The 27,738-nt window shown below is 40.4% G+C and overlaps 1 protein-coding gene across 9 annotated transcripts in view; it reads right to left on the bottom strand.

The window, feature by feature from the left end:
* Positions 1 to 27,738, bottom strand: part of LTBP1 (latent transforming growth factor beta binding protein 1) — a 337,195-nt gene that overhangs the window by 1,920 nt on the left and 307,537 nt on the right. For all 9 annotated transcript variants that reach the window (XM_036224209.1, XM_036224208.1, XM_036224207.1 and 6 more), the window contains 6 exons: positions 27,378 to 27,464; positions 25,390 to 25,518; positions 24,574 to 24,714; positions 23,418 to 23,588; positions 4,144 to 4,266; positions 429 to 578 (listed from right to left, as the gene is read on the bottom strand). In XM_036224209.1, the coding sequence (XP_036080102.1) occupies positions 429 to 578; positions 4,144 to 4,266; positions 23,418 to 23,588; positions 24,574 to 24,714; positions 25,390 to 25,518; positions 27,378 to 27,464 (801 nt within the window). The remainder of the gene's footprint in view (positions 1 to 428; positions 579 to 4,143; positions 4,267 to 23,417; positions 23,589 to 24,573; positions 24,715 to 25,389; positions 25,519 to 27,377; positions 27,465 to 27,738) is intronic.

Genomic DNA, 27,738 nt, shown 5'->3' with positions numbered 1-27,738 from the left:
TGTATTTTTTTCAGACATCTACATTCCCTTATGCTTGTGTCAAGTGTTCAGGGAAAACATTACTTGCTGCCCAGTCAAAAGCTAAATTCTAAAGAGTCAAAGTGATTCCCTGGAACATTCTGTTCTTTCCTCCATACGTACCGCTATAGCCTTCTTAAATGAGATATCAACTCTATTTTTCTTAAATTGTGGTGCAACATACAGAACATAAGTTTGACCATTTTAACCATTTTTAAGTGGATAGTCCAGGGGCTTTAAGTACATTCGCATTGTTGTGCAACCATCACCCCCATCCATCTTTAGAACTTTACTTGTAGCTTGCCAAACTGAACCTACAAATCTGTCTTAAATGTATTCAACTGTATGAGATCTGACCACGGGGGAGCTCAACAAAAGATCTGTTTCCATAAGACGCATGTCAATCTTACCGATACAGGTCATCTTGGCCATATCCAAGTGATAGCCATCGAAGCAGTCACAGGTGTAACCTTCCTGCACCCTCACACAGCGGCCATTTTCACACCCATTGAGGATGCCGCATTCCTCAGCCTGCAACTCCTCAAAGCTATTTAAAAAACCTGGAAAGGAAAGGGCAGAAGCCAAATTAGAAATTTTCGCCCTCTTGCAGCATTTTCAAAAACTACATGATTATTAAGCTTATGGTTCATTAGAAAGATATAGTTCACCCGCCTTAAAGTTAGCCCTCAAATACAAGTTAATACTGAATATATCCACAACACAATATTATTAAATATTAAATATTGTATATATGTTGTACAGATTAGCCTCATAGCTTGAATTCTGATATTCTATGTGAATGTCACTTAAAATGATAAAGCAAGTACAGTTTTGATTTTGCCCTTAATTATAAAACATTTTTGTGTAAAATTCCAAATTTCCTCAGTACTCACTAGGGCAAATGTCAGAATATCTTTCGGGATGGAACCAATAGTGAATTTATCAGAGTTCAGGAGATATTTGCTCAGAAGACCCAGGAGAGTTTGGGGCGGGTAGTCTTTCGCTTTGAGATCCCAAGCAAGTGGAAAGCCAGGCTGGCCTCGCCTGGTCAAGTCTGTTTGTTTGCTCTGGCTTTGGAGTGAGCTTGACAAAAGGGCTCTTGGGGGATCAAAGGAAAAAAGCAGTAAAAGGGACTCAAAACATCCTCATAAATGAGAAAAGTACATCGTACTTGTGTTTAGAACACCAGAAAGTCTTCTTGTAAGGAAACAAAGAAACTCTTGTTTGGCTCTTTGTATAGTTTAGGTATCTTTAAACTGATTCAGAACTACAGTTTAGTAATATAAAGACAATTTAACCAGGCATCCAGAGTGTTTAGCTCTCTTTCTAGAGAAGAAAGTTGTAAAAATAAAACCATGGTGACCCAAACACACTGTAGATGTGGCCTCTCATCCCCTCCCCTACCTTCTGAGCCTCACATCACGGTTTAGCTTTAAAAAAAAAAAACAACAACAATCGAAATGCGGCCAGAAGTCCCTCTGTCCTTTGAAGTAATTCTCAAGTTGGACTGCAGGGGGCAGCAAAACATCACTGTTTACCCAGGGCTGTAGGGCCTAACTCCGATTTAAAATTTTTAGTAATACAGCCACAACAGGCCCATTTAACAATTTCAAAGGGGAAAAAATATTACAGGTTATCAAGAATATTTCAGCAGATTCCCAAGGCCAGTTTGGGAAATACTGACGTAAGAAAATAAAGTCTTAATCTATAAATCTATTTTCAAATTCCAGGTATCAGAGCAAACTCATTTTGACTTTACAACTAGTAAAATTATTTATTCTAGAAATTAAAACATAAAGTAAAATTTGTAATTCCTACAGATAACAAGTAGACTCCCCGAAATATCTTCTATATGACTCACGCAGGGACTAGCATACTGCAGCCCCTGCTCCAAATCTGGCCTGCTGCCTCTTTTTGCAAATAAAGTTTTATTGGAACACAGCCACGCCCACTCGCTGATGTATTGTCTGTGGCTGTTTTTGTCAGACCATCGCAACTGCATAACTGCAACAGACATGACATGGCTGCAAAGTTAAAAATTGTACTCGTCCATTATAAGAAAAAAGTTGAACCTCTGCTCTAGGAGATTCCAGTTTTATAGATACTTCTCTAGTTGAAGGTACCACCAGCCATCAGCTCAACCTTAAAAAACCGGAAGGCAGGAGATAGTTCATGATAAAAGTGGCAAGAAACCTCAGCCTCCCCTCCACGTTACTCTCCAGTATGGTGGTTTCTTTGGCAGGGCCATAAAGCCCTTGTTCCTGGTTGGGAAGGAGGAGCTGTTTCTCTTGTAACTTGTACAAACTTTAAAGGCCATTACATAGTCAAAACTGGAGGTCTTGGAACTGCATCTCAACTTCCTATTTTTCTAAATAGGAAATTGATGTGACACCAACATGTTTGTTAACATTTGTAGTGAATTAAAAGAGTTTTAAGGCAATATCAGTATTAAAAAAAAGGTACATAAGCCAGAAGGTAAATAAGCCAGGATGTTTCAACATTAAAAATCTTGGAAGCTGAACTATACTGTGATAGAGGCTACACACATAAGCTATGGGGCTGTGTCAGAGCTTCATATATACTTAACCTGGTATTTTGGATTTATGGGGCAAGCAAACTGGGCTTTCTTTCAACTTTAATATTTATTCTTCCTTTCTTTTCCTCTCCTTTATTCAAGTAAATGTTTATGAACTTATAACATATACACAGAGAAGTATAGAAACCATAAGTGTACAGTCTTATAGCTGTCAGTGTATTTAAGCACAGTTCATGAAGTCATGCCTGGCAATGCATTATTAATTAAAAGAAATAATCTAAGGTGTTAGAAGTCAGGATAGTTGTTACCCCAGGTGGGGGTGGGGAGCTGGGGAAGGGCACCAGGGCCTCTGGATGATGGCAAGTTCTAGACTTTGTGAGGGTTACATAGTGTCTGTGTTAATCAGCCTAGCTAGATTAATAGAATGCTGTTTTCATGTAAATTTTAAAGGATTCTTAATCCTGCTGGATGATCAACGAACTGAGACCTTTAAAAAAATGAAAGAAAGGGAGAAGAAAGTTGAGTGAGGGAGGGAGAGGGGAAAGAGAAGGGGAAAGGAAAAAAGAAGAAAGATATAAAACTCTTCTCCTCAGAATTAAAATAGACCCGAATGCAACCACAAGGCTTGCACTGCTCCTCAGGAGCTAGGTCATGGCTATTGCGACCGTGCCCAAGGAAAGGAAAACCTTCACTGTGTTTTGTAATTCGGCAGCATCTCTAAAGTCCTAGCCCCAGACCCCTGGTCCACAGGGATTCTCTCTTAAGAATCTGGTGTAGAGGACTTCACACTGCTGGGGAGGCCCCTCTCTCTGTAAGACGGGGAGAGGCAGCCGGGACCTGTGTTTCCCCATTCCTGAAGTGACACAACCTATTATCCGCGATTTCATTTTGTACCATCTCATTTTTCAGACTTCGAATAATTAGTCTGTGTTTAACAGCTCTGGTTTCCCCCACAGAAACTCTCAGCTTGTGAGGCTTCCTCATCCAGGCTGCTCGGAGGTACACTGTCAGACGGTCACTTTCTAAGGGACGTGCGCACTCCAATCCACCTCCCACAACAAAACTCTGCCTGCCAATCCAGGAAGAGGAAGCACACAGCATTTCTTACTCCATAAACACCCTCAGGAGTGTGTTCTAAAAATTAACTCCTGACAAGTACAGTCATTTTTTTTTTTTTTGACTTCCACTCTAAAAAACTTGTAGGATCAACCGGGTGCAGTTAACCTCTGTTCATTTCCTGGTATGACTCTAACCCAGAAAACCCTGGCCCTCAAAATAGGCCATGACTTAATGGGTAAAAAAAGTGATTTTTGTTATGGAAATTATAACAATAAGATAATTTAAAGATAATGAACATAATAACATCCATACCAGTGAGACTAACAGTCTGATCCAAGGGTTCACAAACTCGGGGTGCATAAGGAGTTACCCCGACTGCTGCGTCTCACCCCTGAGTTTGATTCAGCAGGTCTAGAATGCAGCCTGAAAAATCTGCATTTCTAACAAGTTCCCAGGGACTACATTTTAAGAACCACTGACTAATCTTTAACCACAATTTAGTGTCGTAGTAACCGAAAATTTTTGCTTACGGTCCTGAATGAAGTAGGGGTCAGATTCTGGAGTGTACTGCTCACTGAAGTCGACCAAGGCGTCCCGTCCATACGGCCGCCGGCGTCCTGCGACGGGGATGTTACACAGCTGGGCATAGTCGTCTAGGGAGGAAACAAGGAACGTGACACACCATCAACGTTTGCTCACATCGAGACGCACCCACCGCCGGCTCGGAGCCCCTGGACCCGCGCCAGCGCCACTACCGCGGGCCCCGCCCCCACTCGCCACAGCGCCTGGACTGCGTCTCCGTATTCTTCGCGGGAAGCCCGATACAGCCACACACAGTGGGTGCTTTGGAACATAATTAAGGCTCTAAATCGAAGACCAAAAACAGGAGGTGAACAACAGGTGGTTAAACGATTGTATATCAGGAAAGTAAGAGAGTACTGCAGGCTTTATAACCCATCGCTTGTCATCGTGGACACATTTTCAAGGTATAAAGTTGTCATTCTTAGAGGCAGGGACTGTTTCATTCACGAGACAGAGAAACAATGGATCTCTGGTAATCCAAAACAGAGACCAACCACTAAGCAAGAAATCCTATGAGCTACCATTTGTATTTTAGTAGCTACTGTTGTAACTATACTCAGGCAAGACCTGGTCCTTAGAAACAGTATTACAGGAATGATGAAGATGATGATGATGATGAAGCTCAAAACAGTGCAGTACTGGTAGCAGTAACTGTCGTATGATACGTGTTCCGTGCCAGGTACTGTTGTAAGCACTCAGTACACATTAATCCACTAAGACACTCCCACTACTGTATGAAGAGGTCCTAGTATCATCATCTGCATTTTACAGTTGAGGAAACAGAAGCACGGAGTGGTTAAGTGACAGCTGGCCTGTAGCAGCGCCAGATCTGAACTCACTAATGAAGTCACAGCTTACACACTTCACATTCTGCCTTTCCTACAACTATCTCAGCTCCTTAGGAATTCTTGTCTTCACTCCTTCTGCACCCGATAGATTCATCTGTAGTTAAGCTTCCTGAGGCCAGATTCCTGTTCCAAGCTGGGTCAGCCCATGGCCCTCTCACTTCTGAACTCTCCTTTAGTCCTCATAGGACCCACCTAGCACATGGGATCTTGGATCTCCATTTGTCTGGGGGTAAATGAGTTTTCAATGCATTTCATGGTATGGTCCCAGGCTCCTGCCTGCATTTATAAGCAGAGTTATTTAGAAGTCTACAGATGAAAGCTTTAGAAGGAAGAGCTTCACGTTCTGAATGTATGTTTTACAAAAATATGCTGCCCAAGAATTCATCTAGCAGATGGTGACATTCTGGGGCTCCCCAGACTTCAACAGCTCTGCCAGAAGTGTGAGGTGCAGGTCAGTGGGCCCCAGGACTGGACGGATGCTCTCAGGGCAGTCACAGAAAGCAATGGCCATTTGCCTGGACCACGGATGGGGAGAGCTGTCCTTTATTTTGCTTCCTTCTATAACATACAAAACTAAAGAAATGCACGAAGGCAACAGCGTGAACACTAAAGGCTTTTTTTCATCCTATTTAAAGGAGTCAAAGTTGCATTTGTGTGCAAGCATAAGTATGTACACACTCGTGCACATGCACACACTTCTCCCCTGGAATGGCTCGAAGGGAGTATAAGGCCAGAGAAGACCATGCGCAGTGGATGGGGCAGGATTCTTGTTGCCCCTAAAATTCTCCCCACGCAGAAGTGCTGCAGGAACAACAGTCCCCAGGCAGCCCTACCTTTGGCACGAAACCATTTCATGAGAAATATTAATTTCATTAAAAAAATAGCTGAACTTGGAAAAAGATCCTTGACTTGAAGAAAACCCCACTTCAAACAAAGAGAGCACACATGGCCATCAGTTCCGCTTCAAGTCTGAGAAGGAAGAATTAAGAATTTTTCTGGGAGGGCAAGATCGGTGAGATGTTTACAAGTTTCAGGTGCTGAGGTCATTTTCTGACTTTTTATATGCATTTGTTGTACATCTGAAAGGGAGACTCGTTCGCTCTTTTATATCTAAGCAATGTCATGATCAAGAACAGATATTAAAAATTAATTAATTAATGTTCTTATTTTGTAAAACTCAATCCAGAGATGGCTCAGCATGCTCCTCTCCCACATGTGGCTGTCAGGAGAGCCTCACTGACAGTAAAGTCCTGGGTCTGTCAGCCTATGCACCTCCCCTAGACTTTGCCTCCTCCACCGAGAAAGGAGCTGATCTCCACCCTCCAAGCTCTCACTACCCAGAGTAGCAAAAGGAAGGGACCAAATGTGAGGAGGGATGGGGAAGAACGGACTTTTCTGTTCCTGTGAAATGCTTACTATCAGCTTCCTGGATAAGGTGGCACTTGACCTGAAACTAAATTGATGAGTAGAATTTACTTTACAGGAGAAGATATTTTGAATTGATTCTAAAAAGAGTGTATCCAAAGCCATTAAGAAAGCAAACCGGCAAGCTGGGTTTGGGGACTCCGGAGTGTTTAAGGAGGGCTCCTGACCAGACAGGAGCCGGTGAAGGGGGCGGAGCAGGAGTAGGGGTGGGGCCTCTTCCCTTCCCCACTCCCCCAGCCACGCGGTTCTCTTCTAAGATTCTAGAACGTACTGTCCCTTGCTGCTTTACTTTCTCTAACACATCAACATTCCAAAATTCAAGCCAGTTTTGATCAGTTATCGAAACATCATTTCTGCATTAAATGTACTCTTGTGTATTTGAAGATGTGCACTGTGAGTTATTTATTTTTTTCTGGGAGCATGGATGGGTCTATCCTAACCCATCCATGCTGCCTCCCATCGTACACATCTGCTCTCATTCTTGGCCAAGGTCAAGGGTGAAGTGCAGATGGGGTAACAGAAAGAATGTGGGCTTTGGAGGCAGAAGCTGGGGCTCAAGTCCTGAGTGTACCACTTACTTTCCAGCTTAGCAATTCTGGGCGAGCCTCAGTTTCCACATCTGTTACACAGGATAATTCCTGTTTGCCTACCTCTGTGTTACTGACATACAAAAAAATGAGATGATGTTATGGAACTTCATAAATTTTGAAACTCCAAGATAATAGAGGTTACAGTTTTTCCCTCATGGTTAAAATCACTAAGCCCCTACTCAACATCTGGAAAAAAAAAAAAACCATGAGGATTTTCAGAGACAGCATCAGAACGATTGCTATAAATTTTATTGTTAGCAAAACTTAAAGGTAGTTGTCAATGGGCAAAGGATTGTGCAGTAAATTAAGAGCAATGAAAGCACTGACTCCAGATGGCTTTAGATATCATTGCAAGATTACTGGGAATTTTCTAATAGATGGAGAAAAACTCTAACTCAGTAAATAGACAATAACGTTTTCAACTCAGATGTAAGGCTTAAGGTTACTGACAACCTTGGCAAATATAATTAGTTGGTCAAACTCTGATAAAGTATGAGCAATAGCATACTTTAACGCTAGATCAACAGAACTCAAAGTATCTGGGAAAAACTGATGTTTAATGATTCTTAGTACATGCCCAAATCGATTAGAAGTGTGTTAAGAGCAGGTTTCTCATCTTTTTCTAGGGGAGCAACTGGAATTTCACAAAATTTTCCAGTGAGTCTTGGGCAAGGTGTCCTCCTCAGGATCTGGGAACATTCACATTTCCAGTCTGTCTGCGCCTCTGAGCGAACCCCAGGCCACAACCAGAACCCATTCTGGCTTGGAGGCGCTTGGTCTCGATTACCTCCAGGGCTGGGTCATGGCTTCAGTTCTGCCCAGGGACAGCAAACTGTGGCCGGCTGAGGGTACAGAGTCCAGCACTGTAGATTCCTGAACAATTTGTACTACGTCCTATGAGATGAGAATCTCTTGACTGTCACTTTATCCAGCTCAACATGGGGAGAGGAATACATACATTCTGCCCCCTGAGTCATTTTCCTTCTCGAAAACACCTTTTACTTATTCACATCAACAACAATGAAGCACCTAGTTGCCTGGGGCTTGGAACTAAAGAATAGCTTTACCTGGGGGGAGAGGGGGTATGGGGAGTGTAGTTTGGAAGGCAAATACCATTTCTGAGACACTATATAACGGGTCCTTTCAGGATGCAGTCAAATATGAGTGTTAAATGAACAGGAAGTGGAAATATTCACACCGTGAAGCCCCCACCCCCACTGCAATCCCTACCTCTCCGAGCACAAAGGCTAAGCTCTTGATCAAAGCTATGAAAGACACACATGGGATGGTGTGGGCCACCACTGCTAAGTGGTCTAAATGAGATCCAGGCCACTGATCACACTCGTTCTCCTGGCGTGGCACATTCACATAACAGATGGTGCTTTGATTTTCATTTTCAATAGAAGAAAAGTTTTAAAATTACCCCCTGGAGCCAGTGGATCTGGGGCCCATACTGTCAGTGGCAATGGCAAGTGTATTCCTATACCCTGGCAAGAAAGCTCCGTTCCTGGTGACAGACACATCTGCAGGGCTGGTCTGGACAGTCATATGTCACCATGCCACGCTGGCATGTGAGCAAACCGGGAGGTGAAGTTTTAGTTCTGCCTGAGGCAGATTAAATTCAGCTGCTTTTAGAAATAATGAAGAGGCTGCATTTTGTTCTCCACACATCAGGGCTGAAGACTGAGAGCTCTAAAGTTTGAATTGCATCATTTTCCAATATAGGATAAACAAGGACCAGTTCTCGTGCATTGGAAAAATGGGTCTTATTTTGCTCAAATTTCTAGACCAGGTGTTTATCTTTCAGGTGCTCATATGCATTATTGATGACGATGCTTGGAAAACACACACACACACACACACCCCATCAGGGAATAGGGAAAGGAGACAGAGAAAACGGAATAGTTATTTACCCCAGTGCATGCTGAGACAGTAGTATAAGAGGCATTTTTGGGGACTGAAATTAACAAAATCTACAAAATTAGAAAAATGCTGACCACTTGCAAAACATTCCATCCAGTACTGATGGCACAGGAAGGGGTGTGAAAGAGAGAATTCCGCTTGCGATGCTGCACGCTGCGGAAGTGGACGTCGGTTTGGGTGTCTGTCCACTTCGGCTCTTTCTCAGAGAATACGCTCTGAGCTGCCCTGGGGAAGAGGCAGCAACTTGCTTCCCCGATATTAAGACGCACTGAGCTGTGAGAAAGAACTGGTCATACTATACAACAGAAAGGACCTGAAGTCAAAAATCTTGGGTTCTGGTCCTGCTTCGCTGCTTCTTAGTTTCTTAGACTGGACATATTTTCTTTTTAGCTTCATCTGTCGAACAGGATTATGGTACTGTGCCTTGCGGTATTAAAGGCACGTCTTTGTTCCAGTGATTGACTCATTCACTCGTTGAGCCAGAGGCTGAGAATGCTGAGAATACTATGGGCAGGGTGGGATCTGGGGGACAAAAAGGCTGTAAGGATAGTGCACTGTGACATGTGAATAGCCTATCGGGACCGCAGAGGAGATAAGGACTAGAGTCAGCCGGGAGGAGCTGGGAAGCCTTCGCCTCAAAGGTGAGCGTCTATGGGCAGGTGAACAGGAGGACATGAGGTTGCTCAGAGTCACGGGCAGAGGCAGCAGTCCTCCCGCATCTGCGGCTTCACTCGCCATGGTTTCAGTCGTGCACGGTCACCGTGGTCTAAAATATTACAAGGAAAATCCTAGAGATAAAGTTCCTAAGTTTCAAAACGCATACCATTCTGAGTAGCGTGATGAAACCCTGTGCTGTCCTGCTCCGTCTTACTTGGGACAGGAATCGTTCCTTCGTCCAGTGTGTCCACACTGTGCACGCTCTCCGCCCCTGACCCCTCAGTAGCTGTCTCAGTTATCGGGCTGGCTGTCACGGCACCACAGTGCCTGTGTTCAAGTCACCCTTATTTCATGTAAGAATGGCCCCCAAAGCACAAGAGTAGTGGTGCTGGCACTCTGGAGATGACTGGAAGTGCCCCCTATCGAGTGAAAGGCGAGTACACTACAACAAACTATTTTGAGAGAGACCGCATTCACATAACCTGTATTACAGGGTATATTTGTTATACTGTTCTATTTTCTTATTGTTGTTAATCTCTTACTGCGCCTATTTTATAAATTAAACTTTACCACTGGTATGTATGCACAGGAAGAAGCACAGTCCACACAGGATTCAGTACGACCCGTGGGTTCAGGCATCCCCGGAGGCCGGGGAATGCACCCCCCAGGGGTAAAGGGGGGACTCCTGTATAATGGGTAAGAAAGCGTTAGGGAAAGAAAAGCACCATACGAATGCTGGCTACTCTCGAGCCCTGCTAACGAACAGTCGCAAAAAGAAAAGTTAGCTAACATGTTCTGTGGGGCTTTTACGTGCCAGGTGTTACGTCCTTCTGCATATCCTTTTTCGTTTAAATCTCAGAACCACCACATGGAATCATTGTAATTTGCTCCTTTTGTTTCCAGTATGACAATTAAGGTTTAGAGTGTGAAACCCTAGTTTCGGTGAGGGATTTGAATCTAAATGGGTCTATCTACAAAACCATGTTCTTTCTACTCCACAGCTGCCCTTCTGAAACCCTAAGAACACGATTAAGCACACTCCCTTAGACCTTACGCATCAGGTGAGGACTCAGTTCAGCCATAAGCGTTTGTGACGGAAATTCCAGGGAGAGTAATGAACACGAGTGCTGGTGAGCTCAGCCCCACCAGGGTCGGCGCTGTCATTAGCAGGATTTATGTTTATTGAATTTGCTCGATTTATTAGGTGAAAGAGATCAAATTGCTTAATGTTCAATTAAATTGTACTTGTTGAGAACAGGGAAGTAATGAAGTCTAAAGTCTTGGCAGCGTTTACCTTCTGTGGGACTCCTGTGAATGTTAATGTTCTGAGGAAACTCGTGGGCCACAGACCCATCCAGCTCCCCCACCCAACCCCCACCTACTGCCGCCCCCCTCCCCAGTTCAGCCACTCCCAGCATTTCCCATCAGACTGCTGTTTATTTAGCTAGACTCTAACTGAAGAGAAAGATCTGTTGGGTCTGAACTCCAAAACATGAAGACTCTCTTTGCTTTCTAAAACCTGGATTTGAATTTTATATACTTGTAAGAGTACTAAATTATGCTGCACATGAAAACCTTAAAATAATGATTGTTAACTTACGAATGTCTTATTAGAAATTACATAAAAGGTTCTCTCCATTTCTAAATATCCAGGGGTTTGGAAATATATCATTATGTCTTACATCTGGACGACCTGAAGAAATTAGGAATGAGATAACCTCTAATATTTGATAAGAGACAAAAGTGAACAATATAATAAGAAACGAAGAGGTAAACAATAGGAAAGTTAACCGTGTTAATTTTCTAAACTGATCTACTCTATATTTTTTCTATCTGCAAGGACAGATGAACCATTTCATTTCCTCCTCTCCTGCTCTTTCGGCACTGCTCTGAAGTGACAATCTGAGAATTCAAGAATTAGGAAAAATAAATAAGTGTGCATAACATATAAGGAACACATTTTGTTTTTTCTTATTTTACTTTTTGCATTAATTTTAAAACAGGAGCTAAGCGTGTGCTTAAGGATATGGAGGGGGAAATGTTGTACAACATAGCAGATGTACTAAATGCCAGTGAACCGTTCACGTAAAAGTTTCATTTTATGTTATGTGAACGTCGCCTCAAAAAAAAAAAAAAATCGAGAGAAACGAAAAATACAGGGGAAAACTTTTATATATATATTAAATCTGGAGTTCATCTAACTTTTCTATTTTTAGTAAAATGGGGAAACTAGACCGGTTGATGTTTGAGGTCCTTTCTAGTTTACATGTTCTGTGAGGCTAAACAAGAACATTTTTACTATTAGGCTGAAGGACACTTTGTCATTGAAACTGTGGCTCTATTATGAGGTAACCACCACTGAAGGATGCTATTGCCTTTGGGTGGTGCTTACCTGGATGTTTTCAGAATGACTGACATGGAATTTAACACATTGTAAAGCATGGACAGTCTCTCATTCATTTTTCTGCTGAGGAAACTGAAGTCCAAGAAATCTAATAATAGTCCAAAAATTGAGTTAGGATAAATTCTCAAAATATAACGCTTTCCTTTAGTAAAAACAATAAATTACTAAATTATAAGGGCACAATGATAAATGTGTTTTAAAGTATATTATTTCAATCTTACTTTTTAAAGTTTTGAAGCATAGAAAGCTATATTAATATTTATTCAAAACTCTGGATTAATATTCAGAAATATAGACCTCAAGGTTATGAGATAAAGATATACTGCTGAATCTAATATTATCTGAAGAACGAGTTCTAGGTATTTAATGTAATATTAAAGTAATACTAAACACAGTTGATGTGATTATTAAATATGCCTTCCATTCAATTATAAAAATAAGGTAACACTGCAAAACAAAACTGAACTATTTTAAGATCCCTATCTGAGTTTTAAGATTTTCTCATATATTGTTATTTATCTTAATCTGAAATGGATCTCTTGTTACCTTCTCCTCTTGATCTATCATCCGGTCCTAGTAGCTCTTCCTTCTGGCAGTGATTTCTTTCGCTGTCCTTTGTAGGTGCTCGTACATTGGCATTTAAATGATATCTTCTAGAGTCAAGCAGTACACCACCGGCATGACCTTTTACAATGGCCCTGCCTGCCACTGAGACTTGAAGCTCAGAAGGAAGCATAAAGAAGGCATTGTTGTGTCCGTAGCATCTCAGTGAGCTAACCTTCTGTAGTCTGCTTCTTTCTTAAGATACTGCCTACCGATGCTGGGCAAAGCAATTATCTCCCCAGCTTCTGTTCTTCGCAGATTTGTGTCAGCACAAAGACAAGAATCTGGCAGCTTTCTAAGCACCTTCTAGATTTTTTTCTCCCCATTACAAGAGGCACAATCTGTCTGCTGCATGAAGGGACAGTACATAAACTTTCCCTTACCCGACCTCTGCCAGGCTGGTCTGCTCTGGCCACGAGGTCCACGTTTAAAAGACATGGGCAGCCGGTGGCTTTGCTCTAGTACAGTTGTCTTATAAGAGTAAGAAAAGGTCAAAATAAATACAACATAATTTGAATTCAAAACCTCAAGTACAGAACAGGGCTTTAAACAATAACGGGCAGTGATTTTCTCATAGTCCCGCTCATAGAGTACATTTAGAGTACATTTCAACTATTGCTATCGTTGAAGAGGGAAAAAATCACAACAGCAATAAAATTTAAAATATGTGAAAGTAAAATTTCCACTGAGGAGCAAATCGCCTTGAAAAAACTAACAACGAATAGGCATTTCTAGAAAACTGAATGCCTATTCATAATCTGATTTTAAGGGAGAATATTTAAACTGCTAAAAATGTTATTTTTGAGATAGATCAGATTGCTTGTTAAGTAAAAATAAAAGTGTTGCTTTGGTGATCAGGTTGTTCATTTTACATGCGTGTCTTAATTTCTCTACTTTGGCTCTAAATTAGATTCTAACAGGACGTCGATGCAATTATGATCATAATGAAATTTATTCCCTATTCAGAATATTTTATATAGCAGAGCATGGTCAAATTCTTTCTTAGCATGTCAACGTGGTATAGCTTTTAGAAAAATAAGCACTGAATAAAACTGACATCCCAAAGTCTAAGATTTCAGAAATGCTCACGACACCAACTGGAAATCTTTCCATCAAATCCCCCACATTTAACTGTCCTTTAGTTATCATTGAGGGCACTGAGACAACAGCTTCAACTAGTTCTCAGAAAGGTAACGCCTGGGTTTGCAGTTTAGCAAGGCCCGCTGGTCCTCTCCGCTGGCGTTCCAAGGGCTTGCTGCCTCACCTTGACTTCAGGGAACTGAGTTTGGGAATTGTAGTTTGTTCTAAAACACTCCAAGTTCTGTCTCCAGCAGCTTAGCAAGAAATAGAGTCGGTGTTTCCTTCTATGGGGGTTTGATTTTTGTTCTCTAACTTTCCCTATTCTAAGGCAAACTATGTTTCCTTCTGTTTTTAATCAATGATTAAATGCAATCATAACTTAAATGTGACTGACTTGCCCATTGCTTCCTCTTCCTCTAACACAGCAGTCCCAACCCTTTTCGGCACCAGGGACTGGTGCTCCTATGAGAATCTAATGCCTGATGATGTGAGGTGGAGCTGAGGCAATGATGTTAGCGCTGGGGAGCAGCTGCAAATACAGATGAAGCTTTGCTTGCTCGCCAGCTGCTCACCTTCTGCTGTATGGTTGGGTTCCTAACAGGTCACAGATCTGTATGGTCTGCCACCTGGGAGTTGGGGACCCCTGGTCTAGGGCATCTGCCAAAGACAATGTTGTTTTAAAAACCCACACTGTAGCCTCATTTCTAGTATTTTTCCTCTGATGTTCTGACCCCTTTCTGCACCTGGTCTTCTGTCATTCGTTCCTGTTTACTTATGCCCTTTTACAAGTCTGTATCTCTTTCCCAGTCTGGTCAAGACATCCTGACCTGCTATAACAGTCCTGTCCAGTGATACATATCTGACCTTTTCCCTGTCCTTTCTCCAGTGTATGTCTGGAGAGGAGAAGGAACAACATTTAGCTCCAAACTGAAAATTAAAGCCCCTCCACAAGTGTGTGTTTGTATAGGATGGTAAGGAGGGGGGGGTGAAGGGGTGGAGAAGGTCCATGAAATGCAAATATTTTCTTTAACTAGTTCTTAACCTTTTTCTCGAACCCAGTTGTGATGGCTAATTTCAAGCGTCATCATGGATAGGCCATGGGGTGCCCAGATGTAGTTTGTCAAACATTATTTTGGGGTTTTCTGTGGAGGTGTTTTTGGATGAGACTAACATTTAAATTGGTAGACCGAGTAAAGCAGATTGCCATCCGTAATGTGCTTGGGTCTCATCCAATCAGCTGAAGGCCTGAATAGAACAGAAAGACTGACCCCCCTTTGAGTAAGAGAGGTTTCTCCAGCCTCCTGCCGACTGCCTTGGGACTTCATCGTCAACACTGGCTCTTCCTGCCTAATGGCTCTTGACCTGGACCTTGGCTCTCCTTGAAGCTCCCACACCACTTTGCAGATTTTTAACTTCGCAGCTACTATAATCACATGAGCCAATTCCTTACAATGAGAGAATGAATGAGTCAATCAATCTCTTCCCTATTGGTTCTGTTTTCCTGGAGAACCCTGACTAATACGCCAGTTTACTTTACAGGGACCAGTAAGGGTGCCATTAGTTCAAGCCGCCAGTGTGGCATGGAATCTCGAAGGTGTGAACACATCCCTCGAGGAAAAGGCACTTGATTCTTGAGGGGGGTCACGTGTAGCTGGAGAAAAGCTTTCATTAATTTTATCTGCCCTATTATTCCCTTGAGAGCCACTGCACTAGGAAATCCCATGTCCCTCAACACTGCCATCCCTCGTCACCTTTGGTGCCTCCTTTCAAAGAGATTTCTAGCACTGTGCAACAAGGTTGCAGTGGGGAACAGTCATTAGCCCAACGTTTCCTGGAATAGGGTTTCATTCACAATCACAGCTAACACCTATGAAGCATTTACTACATGCAAACAGCTCACTGTGTTATCACATTTAACCCTCCAACGACCCTGAGGCAGATGTTGTGGTCACCGCCATTTTAGAAACGAGGAAAGTAACACGACGATCCCCTGAAATCACAAAGCTCTATGTGCGTAATTCACTACTGAATTTTATTTTGCAATCATCTTTTTATAGTAAGAAAAGTATTTTCACCCCTTTATGGGGGTGGGGTACAAGGGAAAGCTTCCTAAATAAATAAAAGAATCTTTTCAAAAAAAGAGACACCGTAAATGGCTTACTTGCAATCCCATGTGGTAACCAATATAATCCAGGGCCATGGATCCTAAGAACTCGGTCCCAGTGGAACTGGGCCGCTTACCACTGAGACTCTGTACAGTGCACACATTCTGTGTACAGGCATGGGAACCACTCAATTTAGGAGACCTTTTCTCTTTTTCCAGTTTGATTTTGATTCTCCACTGTAGTTTATTAACAGCTACACTTTCTTTAATCATAGTGTTCAGGATCTACGATCACCATGATAAATGCTTTTGTACTCAGAGAGTATTAATTACCATAACCTCACAGAAGAGTTCTCAACTCTGGCTAAAGGAAACTGAAGTAACTTGTCCAGTGCGATTGACAGAAGCCGTGCCAAAAGCAGAACGAGATCCCTGGGCTGCCTGAAAAAGAAGGCGGTGACCACGCACTGTGCCTCACACGCAGGGTGTTCCAAAGTTATTATTAACATTTTTTGGAAACATATTTCTTAGAAAAGCCTTTAAACCATGACTGCTGAAAGGCCTTTTGCAACCACTGCCCAGTTACAATATTTGTTCAAGTTTAGTCCATGAGTCAAATCCCTGTCTTCCTTCACACCTCCAAGGGTATTATGAAACTTCTTACACTGAGATCTTTGGGAACCCATGAGAGCCATGCGTGGATATGGGAGAAATCACTAGCTCAACTGCTCAAAGGCCGATTCCAAGTTCTTTAACTTTTGTAAAACCTTATGAGCAAATCGGGGGTAGAATAGCTGTTAGGAAGTATTCAAAAATTTTGTATCACAGCAAATGGGAAATTTATTGCATTAGGGTACCATCTGTACACTTAAATGAGACAATACTTAGGAATAAACTAATTTAGCAATACGACATAATTGTATGGTATGTTAGGTTTACAGAATTAATTGTAAATTTCATGGAAATACGAACTGTACATCTGTTTCAAAGTTTGTTGCCTAGTACATAGTAGGTGGTCAGTAAAAAAATGAAATGAAGGAATCTGTAAATAACTAAAACTGAAACATATAAACTATAAATAATTTAGATTGCATTTCAGACATGGTTCTTACTCTGAAATGCACCTTGGATAGAACAGTTTACTAAGCATGCTGTTCTTTGTATTGTTTAAAAATAAGTTTCGACATAATTCTGTATTGCAATCTATAGATATGCCTCCTTTTAAAAAAAAAAGGCTGTACAGTATTTTCCACTGAATGTATGCACCAAAAATTATCAACCAATTCCCTACTGAGAGAATTGACTTCATATTTTTCTTATATTTTCCCTCTTGGCAGTCAAATACAAGCTAATCTGTATTCCCAGAACTAGGATTTCTGAATCAAACATATCTATATATCTATATCTTCAAACTGCTCTCTCAGCAAAATGGAGAAGACTCATACCTCTGCATTTTGATCAATACTAGTGTTTTACAAAACTTTTTAAACATTTGCCAATTTCTTTTGTGGCACGTCAGTTTTCCTGGAGATTTTTTTAAACCACTCTCACATTTCCATGCCTGACTTACGGTTAAAACACCTGTGATGCAATACATCATACCACCAGTAGGTGACACTCTCCCAACACACTAAGTGTCCCAGAAAGAAAATTTCCTAGCTTCAAAATTTTAGATCAAGACTTTCTCAAGTCTTTATGTTCAATTTACATACAAGAAGTCTAATTAAGTGTAATTATTTTAACAAGATAGTCACAGACACTGGTGTCCCTGGGTACTTTAGATTCTAGGCTTCAAATGTGATTTTCTTTCATTTGCAAGTAAACAAGTATTTATTTCCCTAAGATAATGGCATCCTACACATCTTATAATCCATAGGTACATTTTCCCAAAAATTTAAGTTTATACTTCTAAGAGTATTAATAAATAGAAAACATTAAAAATTTATTTTCAATAAGTGCTAGGGTTGCCAATGGTTTTATTTATTGAGAATTAACTGACTTGTTCTAATCTATTAATGCATCAAATATATATATATATATTATTTATTATGCCCACCAACTCTGACACAGAGTTAATGAAACATCACCTCTCATTTTGCTGCCTAGCTCTAAAGATGTGGTTTTTCTCTTCTCTACGCATTCAATGTATGAAGAAATTTAAAAATCTCAGCTTTGATTTTGGTTACTTTTATATTCTGAGGGGTACCATTTATCTAAAATGTGCTCTGAGACCTTGGGGCAAAAAAGGACCGAAGTCATACCGAAGTGGGTAAGACGCACAGAGTTGAGCCAGGCTGCCTGGATTTGAATCTACCACTTACTGATACATGACCACGGCAGGTAAAAATCTCCCGTGCGTCAGTTCTTACACCTCCTTCAGAGGATGGCTTGTAGAATAACTTAATAGATGGAAAGCATTCTGAACAGTCAGCCTGGCACTGTGCTGTGTACATGCAATCTATCATCATTTTTTATTATAGCCAAGACCCAGAAAAACCAAGCTACAGAAAATCCAGTAAACTCTATATCCACCAAAGATGTCAGAGTTCTGATAGTCCCATGATTTTCTTCCAGCATGGCACTGAAAATTCACAGAAAGGTCAAGCAATAACCACCCTCTCTCATTTATTATGTGGATATGATGGTCGCTTCTCCTGACTTGGTTTTCCAAACAGCTTTTTCTCTCAGAAGCTGGCATGTTAGCAGGATGAAGAGCTCAAGTTTGGGGGTCCTCCCAAAGCAGGTCAGCCCCTCCCCACAAATCTTTTAAGAGAGGGCAGGATTAGATGGTATTGAAAGGGGAAGAGGAGTCAGGAACTAGAATAAGGGAACTGAGGTCTCCGGAAGTCGAGGAAGGGCGGCTGTCGGTACAAGACACCTCTACAAAACTGTCTACTGTTGCATCTGCAGTGCCACCTGTAATGGTCTAGAACCTTCTAATGCCTGGTCTGGCCTTCAAGACTTTAGTGGAGGATTGAAATGAAATCCTAAGCAGCCCCAGAACTGTACTGAAATATACAAGATGCAATTCTCCTCATGTAAAGTTACCCTGACACGATCCATCACCCTCCACTCATCTCCCCTGCATGTGGTACGGTCCACAAGATGCCATCTGACTTCAGAGAACACTGTTTAAGGAGCCGCTCCGACCTCCTGCAACTACCAGTATTCACAGACGTAGTTGCTGCCTTAGCAAGAATTAGTGCCCATGACCTACTGGACCAGAAGTGTGAAAGCCTACTCTGGAGCCAAAACTTTACTTTACTCTGCACTTTAATGCTCAAAGCTGATGACAAGTGCTGCGATTTATTCCTCAAATTCCCCCAGCACCGTTTCCATCAGTAACTAATTGTTCCCCAAAGCGGTGGTGCACTGCTAGGGAGACTAGAAGGTTCGGTGCCTGATGGGCTGGGGTGAATCTATCCAGTGCTTAGACTAACACAAAGACAATTGGGTCCTTCTCAACTATCAAGATACCCACGAATGGGATATTTAAAAGGTTCAACGACAGAAATTATGAGCACATCAGTTTTAAAATTCACACATTCTTTGCTTCCTCTTTATAAAAGTACTAACAACATTAAAGCCAGTTTTAATAAAATCAAGTTGGACGCTATTAGATGTCTTTAGAACCTTTCTAGTGTCGTCTGAGGTCCAGCAGCAGCTGCTTCACTTTAGGACTCGTTAAGAATGCAGAATTCTACCCACTTCCCTCTCCCTTGGAACCAGAATCTGCTCTTGAGGAGATCTCCAGGTAATTAACATGCCCATTAATGTTCATGAAGCAATGGTCTAGAAGAGCAAGCTTAATATAAGAAACTATTATTTCTGCATTTGTCTACCCTTAATTCATTGTTAGATGCTATTAGGTAATTGTATATTTTATGAGACCTTTGCATTTCAGGTATGTTTAAAACTGCATTTGATCTGAGTCCTCTAGCAGGAGTAGCGATGGCTGTTACTACCTCCTGAATGCTTACCATGTGTCAGGCACCATTTTAAGTGTTCGTGTATCAACTGATTTAATTGTGACAACAACCCTGTGAGGCAGGTGATATTATTTTCACATGAGGAAACTGAGACAAAGAACAAGGCTATTCAGATAAGAAGTTTGCCAAACCAAGAGTCAAACCCAGGTAACCTGATTCCGGAGCCCACGTGTTGATCTCATGCACTTAGTCTCCATAGTCCAGTGGCAACGTGCTCCACGGGACATGGTTTCATGTAAGTATGACTAGGATGTCAGCTGCTAATCACAGGAATGCCAGCTAGGGACAGGACCTCTGAGCAAACTGCTCTTTGCTGTGGACGTCTCTCTGGATTCAGAATAGACGATCCCTAAGTCGAGTTCTAGGCCCATTGTTTTCAGGGTATAAAAGAAATACTCTTCTGGCTGCCTAATTCCCATGCTCCAACTTACATACTTAGAAAAATACTTTTCTTTTTTTTTAATTAATTAATTTTTTAATTTTTTTAAATTGCAGTGATGTTCAATAATACATTAGTTTCAGGTGTACAGCATAATGGTTAGGCATGTATGTGCCTTATGAAGTGATCTCCCGATAAGTCTAGTACCCACCGGAACAGTGCTTTTCATGCATCCCCTGGAACCCTGGGGTCCTTCCTAGATATCCCGAGAGCCTAGGTGGTTGTTCTCCCAACCAGTGCCCCCAGCATCTCTGATGTTAATAAATTTATATCTTGGAGGGTAAAATGATAATTCAGTTGACAAAGACAACCATTGTTTAAAAAAATAAAAGATCGAAAACTGCTGACTATATACTAGACATTCTTTCTGGAGAATTTATCATAATTCCTTGCATATATAAACTAGAAAGAGAGTAGCATCGATGCTAAATTTTTAAACAATTTGACGCATGGTACTATTTTTCCTGATACCCCAACTCTCCTGAAAATATTATACAGCATATATTTGTTCACATGTATTTGCTCAAATTTATCTTTAAAATTTTGTTTTGTAAAATCTCAGTTAAAAACAACTGATGTAATAGTCTAAGATTAATTTCTAACAGCGAAATACTTTTAAAACAGAAAAATACTTTTAAAAACTTAGGCAATTATATTTGGTTTTCAAAGGCACTGGCTTGTCAGATTTATATGCAGTAAATACACACACAGCCTTTTATAGAAGAGTTTCCGTAACAGCGAGCATAGCACAACCTAAATGTCAGAGTTGTGAACAAAATATGTACAAAGCTGCTACAAATCAATAAGAAAGAGAGTCCAAAAATAACAACAACAACAACAAATAATTCACCGACAAAGAAATACAAATCACCTGTAGACATGGAAAAGCTGCTAACATTCCCTAGAAATAGAGATGCATATAAGACACCCTTCTCACCCATCTGATAAAAACAATTTTTAAGATGGAGTGGTAGAAGGGTATAAGGGACAAGGCATTCTGAACACTGCCAATGTGAGTGGAAATTTGTACAATATTTTTGGAGAGTAAATTTAAAGTGCACATACTTCCAGACTCGGTATTTTCATTTGTAGGAATTTTCTTTACTGGGGTGCCCCTGCAGGTATATATAGGATACATACGTGAAGGTCCAATGCAGCACTGCTTATAATAAAAAAAAAAAAAATCAAGACTGAGGCCAGGTGAGGCGGGGCAGGGGAGTGGGGGGACAGATTACCCTAATGTCCAGTGTTGGATGTAAGGAAATAAAACGCGGCACATCCGTAAAGCAGAGTCTGTGCAGCCTTTATCTCTCACCAATTCTAAGATACCACAAGTTGTACAATCCATCCTGATATAAGAAACATTAAAACGTGGGGACAAATGGCTTGCGGCCACTTTTAGATGCCGTCGGTTATAAGGAACCCCAATTTCAGCAATGAAAACAAAAAACAAACTGTGACTTAGATCGATGATATAGATTTCAGTTTTAAATATTCTCTTAAATGTAAATATATAACAATAACTAATATAAATATGAATAAAACAATGCTTAATGTAAAAGGAAAAGGCTTGGATGATAACAAACCAGCCATTAAGACTGAGCATCTTTAAGGAGCAGAGAATAACTGTGAAGGAGTAAGTAGGGGGGGGGACATAACATCTCTGATGATTTTTTCTAGAAGGAATATACATTATTTTTGGAAAAAATTAAATAAAAAGTGCTGTGCAGGAAAACAGAGCTGAGGTATTACAGCGTCCTGAGAGAGGACTCAAGCCCCACTGTCCCCAACCCCTATGGATTTCACTTTCCTCTCCTTGGGGCAGCTGCCTCCAGCAACAGAGGCAATAGTAATGCTAAGAATGCGAACAACAATAACAGGGCTAATAATAGTAATGCTAACTCCCTGTGCTCCTGCTCTGTACGTCCTCCCAGGCCTCACAAAACAGGGGCCTCCGTCTCTGCAGATGAGCTGCTGCACTGGGCGAGGTTAGTTCTCCTGAGTCGCGCACGTGCCGTGGGCAGTTCTGGATTCCAGACCGAGCCGGGGTTGCCCCAGGACCTGCCCTCTTTCCTCCACTGGGCTACCATCACCGCCATCTATTTCATCATCGTGTGTTTGCTCTTTATCCTTTGCTATTCCTTGTCCTTTTATGGCATCACCGATTTCTTTTTAATGCTACGTTGGTTTTACTTTATTTCCAAGCTGAAAAGCTAATTTACGAAATAGGTTCAAAGTTGCGTTCAAATTAAATGAACAAAAAAGTGTATACATTTCCTCTTTTCAAGCAATTCTTCCCCCTCTTAACCGTTCTGAGAATTCGTCCATTATAAACTCACTTTACATGCATGCATCTTTCTAGCTTTAACGCATTGATGTTATAGTCAAAGACAGAATGATACACCAAACAGTTTCGCGGGCTTTCTTTTGATAAGAAGTAAGTGGCTACAGTGGTGAGAAAAAAAAATATACAATCAGTACACAACCCAACAGTCACCAAGGAGCCAGGCTCGGGAGCCCGGAGTCGGCACCTTCTTCTGGTCCTTCCCCAACATGAAGACGGGGGATGAAATCAAAAGCTTAGCCTGTTGCATTTTCTCCATTCTACCAAAGGCTTAAGCCCAGATCTAAATAAAACTTGAAAGATTTGTTCAAATACATTTTCACTAACTTTTTACTCTTCTCCTTTATTATCCTAACCCCCTTCTTCACTTTCTCACAGATTGGCATAAAAATTTCAAGATTTTGTTTATAGTCTCTAATTTTTTTATAGTCTCTAATATTTTTTGCTCTGCGTAGATTTTCTGCTAGAGATGAGGACTGTAGAAAAAAAAATGAAGTATCAGGAAATATAAATTCTAAGGACCTCTGCTACTAATTGCTAAGTTGCATGTTTCTTTGGATCATTTATCATTCTCTGGGGAAATGGAATGAGGGTTTCAAATATTAATGAAAGCGTCTGAATTGGAGGTAAACCAGAAGCCAGATGTTTATGCAATCCTGCTCTTCCCCTGCCTACACACATATATGCCTGGCGAAAGTAAGATATAAGGAGTAAAGGTGAAGATATACAAGCAAAAGAAAACTGTCAGGCTGCAAAGGAGGTGAAAAGAACCTGTTCTCAAAGGCCTCCGGCAGAAAGCACTGGATAAGGACTCACCGGAATCTTTCATGGGGCAGAGGGCACACTGCATACCCCAGGCCTCTCCATACAAACAGCAGCACTCAGTGTAAGTCGTCTGCTTGCCAACAAGAGGCCGGCTACACACATACTCATCACTCAGATGCTCCCAGCACAGATCTTGGTAGACATCGGTTTCTTCGATTTGTTCTGAAAGGAAAGACATGGTTCCATGACAAGTGCACTGTTATTTCTATTTCATGAACACTGTGGTGGCAGCCAGCAAGTCTCAAAGTTTCCATCCCTATTTCCTGTTTCTAAGATTGACGTCCAAGTAAAAGTCTGAAGCCAGCCTGGTCTTTCCATGGATTGAACCTCTGTCATCTCTAACATGGTGTCATTCCATCAGCTCAAATTCAACCTGTCCATTACGTTCAAATTATATCCTTTCCTCTACAGCTTCCATCATCACAAAGAGTACCCCACTCTCTTGCCTATATTTCATAATCCTGATGGACTTGTCATTCTTTCAACCTTTGCATTTTCACATTTACTCCTCTGTCAAATCCTACCATTTCTTTCTAGATAACATTTTTTGGATTCAGGCTTTCTCACCCATTTCATCTGCCAAAGACTTGGACTAGTGACACTTTACCTTGGAGTTCTCAATTCTAATGTTTCTACCTTTCCATTGACTTCTTCCAAAGTTGTCTCCTGATGTGATGATGGACTGATCTGTCATGCCAATTATCACCTCCCCGGGGAAGAACAGGGAGGGATTCCTATCAGCAAACTGCGCGGCTCTTCACCTCCTTGTTGAACTCCAGCCTCTGTTCTGCCCAGCCTTCTCTATGTCCTTCGGTGCCATCTAGGAAACCTAAGTATCTTCACTGAACGTACATCTTTCTTATCTGCCTTTGAGAGCTAAGTGTAATCAATTTAACTCTTGAGACATGGAACAGTTCTGCCACCTGCTCAGCCACTCCATCCTCTGTTGTCCATTAAATGGCTATGTTCAGGGTATCAAAACTCCCACAAACTGCTGATATACATCTTATGATTTTTCTCAGCATCTCATTTTAATTATTTCAAAATACCAAGGAACCAAGTTTTCTTTTTTCCAACAGCTCACATTTCAGTCAAAAGGAAAACCTTATCACATTTGGGCAGGCTTGCGTTTTTCATCCAAACATACCATGTGATTCAGTTGGTCGTATACATCTTTTTTCTGAAGCATCCAGGACCATTGGATGGGTGCAGAAGCAGTTATAAGAACCTTCTGTATTAATGCACTGGCCATCAATACAACTGTTGGGGTCCTGACACTCATCCATATCTTAAGAGAAAAACAATTATTAAAGAAAATCAGCATTCAGATGTACTTCATACACTTACCAAAGTTTATACACTGCTAAATTGAGTCCAGATTTCAGGGGCCACCACATTCTAATTAACTACACATCATCATCTAAAAGAGAACAGCTCTGACTATAAAACTGTGAATTTGTATTGAGTGGAAAAATCATGTTGCCCTGTTGCTGCTGATATTAAATAAGGAAAGAAAACATTTAAGAACAAGATATGCTTAGAAATCTAAGATAAAATGCCTCTTTATGACAGTTTTCAAGTTATTCCCTTTTGCTATGATTTTCTGCCTAGTGTACATGGTTTTCTGCTTAAGCATTAAAGTCTGGGTCAGTATTTAAAAAATGACTTTCACTTGCATGGTATGAGTGATGAAATAGGAGGTTCCCCAGACCAAAAATGACCTGAATTGTAATTCCACATTGAATATTAACTCTTTGTTTGAAATCTATTCAAATAGGAGTATGGAGGGTTCTTTTTTTTTTTTTTTTTTTATTTTCTTAAACCCTGCTCAAGAAAATGATTCATAAAACATTTACAAACTTTTAACATATGATTTAGATTCAAAGAAACTGTTTTTATTACATAACCTTACTTCTTTCTATCCATATAGTTTCACAGCACACTATGTACTCTTAAAACTTACCAAAGCATTGCAGTTTGACGGGATCATAGTATGTTCCTTGCTTACAGTAGCATTCATAACCAGGCTGAGTATTCAAACAGAAGCCATTTTTGCAGATTTCTTGTCCAAAGAGCAGGCATTCATCCGCATCTATGGGGGAAAAAACAGAGCCACAAAAAGAGAAGTTGGTCTTTCAGTTAAAAAGAGTCTAACCAGTATTGGGCTTCGCATTAGACACTATAATATTTATATTCTAAAGAATCTTAAAGACACAGCAACATAAAATTCTTAAATTAGGACTGACTCACAGATGTAGAAACACAATTAGGTTTGCCTGTGATATTTGAGGAACAAGGCCCAAAATGTTATGAGAGAAGGTATATTTTTAAGTATGTTTTCTGGGATGCTACCTTGTATTTGATGAAATAGTCTATGAAATTCTCCCATGGCACCAACAATATTCTCTGAAGACTATGCCTTTTTAAGAAATGTGCTTTTCTATAAATGTGTATTTTGGCCCACTAACTAGTTGAAACGAAGGAAACAAAGAATAATATGATGGAATTTGGAAGAAGTCTTCTTCGTTGATGATAAAGATGAGCTAATGAAAGCACAGTTGCTAATGCTGCTGGCAGACCATTCCTCCATCTCCTACATCTCAGTTTATTCAATGGTAAATTTAAAATAATAGGAACATCTACCTGATAGGACTGAAAGGATTAAATGATAGGAAATCCACATACAGAATTCAGCATACTCTCAAAAAGTGTTACCTATGGCTTTAACTGCTATTATTATCATCAATTCTTAAATTTTAGAGCTAATGTCATCTAGTCCTCCTTTTAAAAACTGAAGATGCCACAGATGAATTACTCATAGTTATACAGCCGGAAAATGGCAAAATCAAGTCCATAATATATGGTTGTTTGGATCTGAATCGAATATTCTTCCAACCATTTACAGCACTGCTAAAACAGAGGGAGGAGGAATTTTTCTATAAAACAAGGGATAACTTTGTGGTGAAATTGGGGCTTCATTCCATAATATAAAGTCAGATTTAACTACATCCCTGCAAAAACATAATATATGATATTTGTGAACTTGAAAAACCATTAAACACATATCATCGACCAAGTCTTGTTATTTAATTGGACTAAATCGTAGATGTATTTTAAAAACACACATGGAATTTCTTATCCAGCTACTGAATTATACCATATTATTAAAATGCTAGTTTTCCAAAAAAAAGGATGAGCAATAAAAAATGTTTTTAGTCTGTTTTCCATCCACTTAGCAGTTTTCAATATTAAATTTTACAGAAGAAAATCACTTTGTATATAAAAGGCTTTAATATCTCTATCGTGGAAATGTCAAAAAGTGAGTTGTTAATAAGGAAATATACATGTGGTTTAAATTTCACCAAAATAAAAAGGCTGCATATTTATTTTAGAATTAGAGACTAATGGCATTAAATGTATAAAACACATCTACTTTTGCTTTCTTCTTTTTCATTCCTTATTATGAATCTGTGGCCATTATTAGTAAAAGGTCCTAGACACAGTAGGATGAGTTCTTAAAAAGCAAGAATTTTAACTTTGTTGATGACCTTTTAAGACATGATGAGTCAAATTTATAGGGTTCTAACATATGACTTTTAATATACTTCTGGAATAAAAGAATAAATGTATTAAATACAGAATTTTGTCTTAGACACTTTTACACATATTATCTCATTTAATCCTCACAAGTTTTGAGGCATTATTCCCGTCTCAGCAATGGAAACTCAGAAGGTTAAGTGCTGTATCACCCTCATGCAGCCTTAAGCATCCCGACGCCTGAGCCACCCATCGCACTACTCGGAGTCCACAGGAGCTTTCTTCCAAAGGTAGAATTAAGTTAATCAGTTTCCTGGGCTCAGCAGAATTCTATGCTGTCTAACCCAAGCCATGCTTTTCCTTGAATGTCTGGCATGCACAAACGTTGCAAGTTCATTACTGCTGGATTCTGACCTTTATAGTTCTCACCACCAACTTCGTAAGAGGATTCGCCACTGGGGACAAAACCTTTCCCTCTAGGGCACATTTCATTGAATTCAGCTGATTTCAGGAGAGACAAGAAAAAAAAAAAAAAAGAAGAAAGAAGTTGAAAAAAGAAAAAAAAAACATTAACATCTTCCGTGAATGTGTATTTTAAACTCAGTATTGCTTTCTTAGACTCAGTAACTTTAATGCAAATCTTGCCATCTAATTCAGGCAAATAAATTCAGTACAATCTTGAAAATTATGATGTAGGTGCAAATAAATCTAATGATTTCAGAAGTTTACTTGTAATTTCTTATAAACCTTCCTAGTTCACCCATATGTTATTTAC

This window comes from Rousettus aegyptiacus, unplaced genomic scaffold (assembly GCF_014176215.1).
Source record: "Rousettus aegyptiacus isolate mRouAeg1 unplaced genomic scaffold, mRouAeg1.p scaffold_m13_p_7, whole genome shotgun sequence".
NCBI classification, from domain to species: domain Eukaryota; kingdom Metazoa; phylum Chordata; class Mammalia; order Chiroptera; family Pteropodidae; genus Rousettus; species Rousettus aegyptiacus.
Note: the sequence above shows the minus strand (reverse complement) of the source record. Positions and strands in the feature narration are given on the sequence as shown.